At 35.0% G+C, this 6,531-nt stretch overlaps 1 protein-coding gene across 1 annotated transcript in view; it reads right to left on the bottom strand.

The window, feature by feature from the left end:
- Positions 1-566: 566 nt before the first annotated feature.
- The window catches only part of LOC148599982 (uncharacterized), a 32,272-nt gene continuing 26,307 nt past the window's right edge, over positions 567-6,531 (bottom strand). The window contains exon 15 of the mRNA XM_088559148.1: positions 567-854. Coding sequence (XP_088415274.1) covers positions 850-854 — 5 coding nt within the window. The 3' untranslated portion in view covers positions 567-849. The remainder of the gene's footprint in view (positions 855-6,531) is intronic.

Here is a 6,531-nt window from a genome sequence, read left to right as displayed (position 1 = left end):
TAATTAAGATTCAAATACAGACAGTTAGATCCCATTTTTAAGGTATTTATACTGTATCAAATTTAGTTATTTGTTATTTACGCCAATAGACAAACCCAATGAACAACTTGACCTCCGAACTAAACATACTGGTTAATTCGGTTTGAGACTATGTACTAATAGAACACACCCTGCGTTGTACTAATTGGATACGCTGAATCGGATTTTTATTGTCCTAGCTTACAGAAGCAACAACCCGCAGGTAGGCATGACACCACACTAGGACACATATTATTCTGACAGAGACAACCAGTCGTCACTCTATCACCTTAAGTAAATACTACATGCATATCGAAGAAGCAGCGACTACTACTACTATAACGTGAGAGGTTGGAATTCCGTTCCGCCATACCCCAACATCTTACTCCATATCGCATACCGCTCGTTCCGACGTTCTTTGAAATCATAGTAAAATATTACTCCTACAATTACCATTTAAAACATTTTATACAGTTTCTATACCTTAACATGCACATCGAACATCACCAAAACCAAATGATCGCTAACATTTTTATTATTCACTCAAATGTAAGCAATATATAAATACATAACAAACAGGAACAGAATAAAAGTAATGATATTGATGCCTGAATCATCTACAGAGGTCAAGCTTCCTTTATTTAGAAATCAGTTTCGCAGGTGAAATAAAAGTGCTACATGTACGCATTATATTTTTTTCAATATACACTTGCCAAAGAATCCATATTCAATTTGCAGTCTTTATGCTATACATATAGAAGGTCAATACCACCGCTTTCATCAACTCTTTCGTCGTCTTCTTCTCCGTTTTGAGTTCGTTTTTTCTTCCTATCATCCTGTAATGAAAAGAAACTGTAACAGTCGAAAACAGGTTTAATTTATCAACTTGCATACATTATCGACACACAGCGGGTGTCTTGCAATCAGAAGAAACTCAATGTGAGAAAAGCTTCAGACGTTCGGAACTTACTATAGACGCTGAAGATTGAAAATCGAGAAAAGGTCCAATCGGAACTATTCGTCACTAAAAATAATATTTTCTTCTGTGTAACGAAAAAGCCTGAGGAGTTCCGATTGGAAACGACCTTTGATTATAATAATGTCCGAGAAATTCGAAAGGTCTGTCAAGAGGATCCGAACTCTTCCACTGCCAACTAATCATTTTTTTCGGGTCACCTGTTACATGTACACATGTCTTTGTATCATACACCCATCCCTTCCGCTTTAATTGTCACGTAGATATAGTTATGATGGTGTCCATTTGTCCGTTCCCAAATTTTTGTTACAGTTTTCACTTCATCTACGTACTGACCACAGCCACTTGATGTCAGTACTGAAGCCTAGTTTGTTTTCAACGTTATTTTTTAATAAAAATTATCTAGTTTAGGTGATAAGTCAGAAACGTACCTTCACCGAATCCCTTTAATCGGTTTAGACATTAATGTCGGGTAACACAGGTTAAAACATTGCAATAGACAGATTGGACTAATTATAATAACAATGTCTGGTACATAACAGTAACAAGTGTAATCAGAGTTCGGTTACACAGGTTTAACTGTACAAGGACTAATAAAAGTATAGTGCCATCTAAGATTCCTACAACGTAAAAGGTTGGAATTCCGTTCCTCCATGGCACGAAGTCAGAAAATAGATTGCAACACAACCTCTAGCACTGTTGAAGTAGTACAAGATCAGACAAAGATCCTTTGTATTGGACATGTGCATAAAAAATCTCTTCAGAAGACATAATAGATATTGTTCTTAAAATTTCAGTGGCAGTTGGTAATAAAGTTAGTAGAGTATAACACGGTATTATCGTCAATGTTCCGGAAACCTGTCCAAACCAGCCACTTTTCAAAGTCCATTAATAAAAAAATAAATGCTTTTAGAACCTTCATATAAAGCACGAATCTAAACCGATTATCTGTCTACATTGACCACCTGTCTTAACCAAACAAGCCAGCCCTTCCAAACATTTGAAGAATCTCGATAAGTCGGGAAAGGTCCAATCAGAACTAACTACTCGGCCATTTCTGCAACACTAAAGATAATGTTTTCTTCTGCGTAACGAAAAAGCCTGATGACCAAACACCTTTCTAAACCGAAAACCTGTCTAAACCAAACACCTGTCTAAACCGATCACCGTCTAAACCGAACACCTGTCAACCGATCACCGTCTAAACCGAATACCTGTCTAAACCGATCCAATCTAAAAGTCCAATATGAGTTCGGTTTAAACAGGTTGTACTGTAGGTATGCCTTAACTTAATTATGCCTTGGCTAAAGCTATAATGCATTGCTTTAAATAATTGTAATTATTTTAGGCATGAATGTTACAGGTACGGCATAATAACCAATGCATAATTAGAGTAAAAGCTAGGCAAAGATATTTCAAGTAAGATCTATATAATTTAAGTGTAGGCTACGCAAAAATTATTTCAATGATGGATAAATCAAGGGATGGATAAATCAAGTGATGGATAAATCAAGGGATGGATAATTTAAGGGATGGATAAATCAAGGGATGGCTAGGAAAAACACATTTCAAATTTGACATAATTTAAGTGAAGGCAAAATAAATTCGTGTTCGACATACACATTTCAGGTTGAGAATAATTTCAGCGAAGGTTTGGCAGTAATTATCCAGGTTGGGCATAACCAAAGAAAAGACCAGGCATATATATTACAGGTTAGGCATAATTTAAGTGAACGCTGGGCATAAGTTCAGTGAATACTGGTATAAATATTTTAGTGAAGGATAAGGAAAAATATTTCAGGTCAGACATTATTCACGTGAAGGCTTAGTACAGAATTTTAGGCATACATTCAGTGAAGGCTAGTCAAAAATATTTCAGGTAAGGTATTATTTCGCATACAAAGCTCTCAATTTCACACACATATCTCTCAATTTGAACTCAATGCTGTATATTAAACACCTCAAATGAATATAAAAAAAAGATAATATCTTGACTTCCATTGTGTTTCACATACATCATCTTGCACCATTCGTAGTCCAAACGGGTTATTTTTTGATGTTCTTTCAGTTTTGGATATCTCAAAACTTTTCTGAGAATCACTCATACTGTTAGCAGTAGTATCTGTTTTCGGCTTCACTGCATTGATTTTCCGTTTTAATTGTCTAGTTAGTGCATACAGAGAATACGTCCCTACGGCGGTGCCCGCAGCAGCAAGACTGGTCACTACTGAAAGAGCTGTAAAATTCAAGCAGTTGAAAAAAAAGTACAGTGAAAATGGTCTAAACCGAATCCCCTTTTGAAATTTAAGGAGGTAGACCTAGGGTCAGGGACATAACTCTATGAATCAGTGATATGTTTGTATTGTATTCAATTTCACCAAAGCCTTTCAAGCTTTCATTTGAAACAGAACTAAATCAATCCAAATTACTTTGATGCTTACATGAGATTGATATAAAGATCCTGAATACAAACATTCCAATGATTTTACATGTCTACCTCCTTAAGTAAAACCTGTCTAAACCAAACACTATTTGGACTTTAAAATCTGTCCAGTTTAGACAGGTGTTCGGTTTACCAAGGTTCAAAATTGGTTTTAAATATCTCAGAATGTGACGACTCTATTTATTACACAGCTCCATCGGATCATATTGATACAAGGAAGATAACGTTAGCATAGAAGGGTCTCAAAAATTCCCAGCGATGTTAGAACTGTCAAATTTGCGAACCAATTCTTTTTGTCGTTCCCTCCGGGGGACTCGAACTCGTACAGCTTTGACATTTATGCCAACACGAACCATGACAAAGGATTTCGTGTAAAACGGACATCTTCTAAACTCCATTTATACGTGTAGCAGTTTCAAAACATTTTGAAACTGTAAACAGAACACATGCCTTAACATGAAAAATCTACCAGTCCAAAAAAGTTCGCTTTTCACAGATTTCCCATTTATTATAAACATCCTTGTGATTTGATATTTTTTCATTCATTTCCTTTCACCCCGGACGTGATATTTTATGTAAATGAGCAACTCGACGGGTGTTTCTACAAAAGCAGATAACGATTAGTGTACTTGGACCTTTTCCCAATTTTAAGTGGAGTTGAGTGCGTTAATTACTCTTGAACTTTCGTTTTCTTATACGTGTTATTTTGGGTTGTTTTTCATGCTCCTTGTTGTGCACGTGTGTCGGTTTTTCATTTTTTTGTCGTTATCCGTGGACTATTTTCTTTTGACCACCGTCCGAATCTTGGTTCCTTTGATTTCTCTTAAACAGGCGTAACTTCTTTTTCTCCTTTTTTTTTGCAGAATAAAAGTTCTAATATTGCTCTGTTAAATAATTAAAAATCACCCTTGAAAATTGAATGTTTTTTCCTTTTTCTCAAAGGTTGTATTTGAGTCGACTACCTCTGAAAATATATTGGTTTTTCCTTGTTCTGAAATTTTTTACTTCACCACCCGTAATAATCTGTTAAAATAGTTTCTCCCTGAACTGAAATTTTGTACTTGACGGCGAACTTGAAAATAAAATAGGTTTTCCTTTTTCTAAAATGTTGTAGATGATTCGACCTACATTGAAAATCAGATAGTTTTTCTCTGATTTGAAATTTTATACTTGTCCACCCATTAATATCAAATGTTTTTCCTTTTTCTGAAATTTTCTTCCTGACCACCCCTATTAAGGCCGAGCTTTAAAAAATGGTTGGTTTGCTATTTATTGACCTACTCATTAAAAACCTGCCGACTCATTTTTTTTTATCCTTTCCAAGATATTTTTTATTTACTCCATTTTCAGTATTTTTCAGAAGAAAATCTCACCTAGTACCTACCTCCTCACATCTAAAATTGTAAGACGATGAACAGCAAACCAACATTTTTTAAGGATTACCTTATCAAATGGTTTTTCCCTGTACTGAAATTTTGTACTTAAACACCACTGAAATTTTGTACTTGACCACCACTGTTAAATACATCGTTATTTCCTGTTAGGATATTCGAACTTGACCACCACTGAAAATCAAATTGTTTTCCCTGTTCTGAAATTTTATACTTAACCACCACTGAAAATCAAATGATTTGTCCCTGTACTGAGATTTTGTACTTGACTACCCCTGTTTATCGAATGATTTTTCTCTGTTCCGAAATTTTGTACTCGTACTCGTCCACCCCTGTTAATCGAATGGTTTTTCCCTGTTCTGAAATTTTGTACTTGACCACCACTAAAAATCAAATTGTTTGTCCCTGTATTGAGATTTTGTTCTTGACTACCCCTGTTAATCGAATGGTTTTCCCTGTTATGAAATTTTGTACTTGACCAACACTGAAAATGATGTTTTTTTGTCTAAGAATCAGGCAAAGTAGATGTATAAGGTGTGGCACATGAAGGAAAAAAACGCAGAGATATTATTGCATTATCCAATACTTTATACCTTATAACATCCAGAAATAACGATACAATCAAAGTGTTAGTAAGTTTGTTTTTTTCAAGATGTTGGTAAGTCAATTTTAGTTGAAATGCAGTATGGAAAAATGGCGTGTAAATTTTCACGCACTTTTTTCCTATATAAGCACTAAAAACAAATCTATATCACTGATGCTTTATGATTAATTAAAATATTTCTTGGTTGTTTTCTAGATGTTTTGAATATATTTGAGGGAAAAAGACCAAGTAGAAAAAAAAAGATGTGCCACCCATTGCCTGACTCTTACACAGAAAGGTACTTAGGAGCTTACTACCCTCCAGGGATGTAGAATCCTCGTTTTTCTGATTACTCCAATATTCAGTCTCGTTTTCGTTCATTATTGTCGTAGTCACTGATGGCCATACAGTCGAAGAGTCGACGTCGGCAACAAAAGTCATTACTGACGTAATGGTCGAGGATAATTCTGTAGTTGCAACATTCTTCATCTGTGTAGTGACTATTGTTAAAAACGTTTTTCGTTAGGTTTTTACATGTAAGAGGAGGGTATCCATCAAGTTCCGAATAGTGTCTGACGTTCTGAAGTCACTTTAGACACTACAGCAAGCGCTCTTAAAAAATGCAACAATCCTTTCTAAGGGGCTCGAATTTTTTTCTCTTGTCTTGGACAAAAAAAGACTTTTAGTTAAAATTAGGTCTTAGTTAATATTAAAACGGCAAAGACAAAACTCCCCAAGAAAAGAGAAAAAAAATCATTCCAGTAAACGATATACGGTTGAAAGAATCACTGATACATAGTATAAACAGCATTAAATAGCAAGCGGACGTGACCGAGAACACACACAATAACTCAAATATGAAAAACAAAATGAACAAGATGATATTATAAGTGATTAAAAAAAATCCTGGTCCCAACAAGGGCCTGTGGTTGTCATATTGTCCGGGACAAATGGAACTCTTAAAAATCATTGGAACGTTTGTATTCAGCATTTTACATCAATTTTATGTAAGCATCTAATTAACATGGATTGATTTTATTCTTCTTCAAATGAAAGCTTGAGAGGCTTTGGTATAATTAAATATAATACAAACATATCACTGATTTCAAGAGTTATGTCC

This window comes from Perna viridis, chromosome 13, assembly GCF_037379345.1.
Source record: "Perna viridis isolate PV_CMFRI_1.1 ecotype Kerala chromosome 13, ASM3737934v1, whole genome shotgun sequence".
Taxonomy (NCBI): Eukaryota; Metazoa; Mollusca; class Bivalvia; order Mytilida; family Mytilidae; genus Perna; species Perna viridis.
Note: the sequence above shows the minus strand (reverse complement) of the source record. Positions and strands in the feature narration are given on the sequence as shown.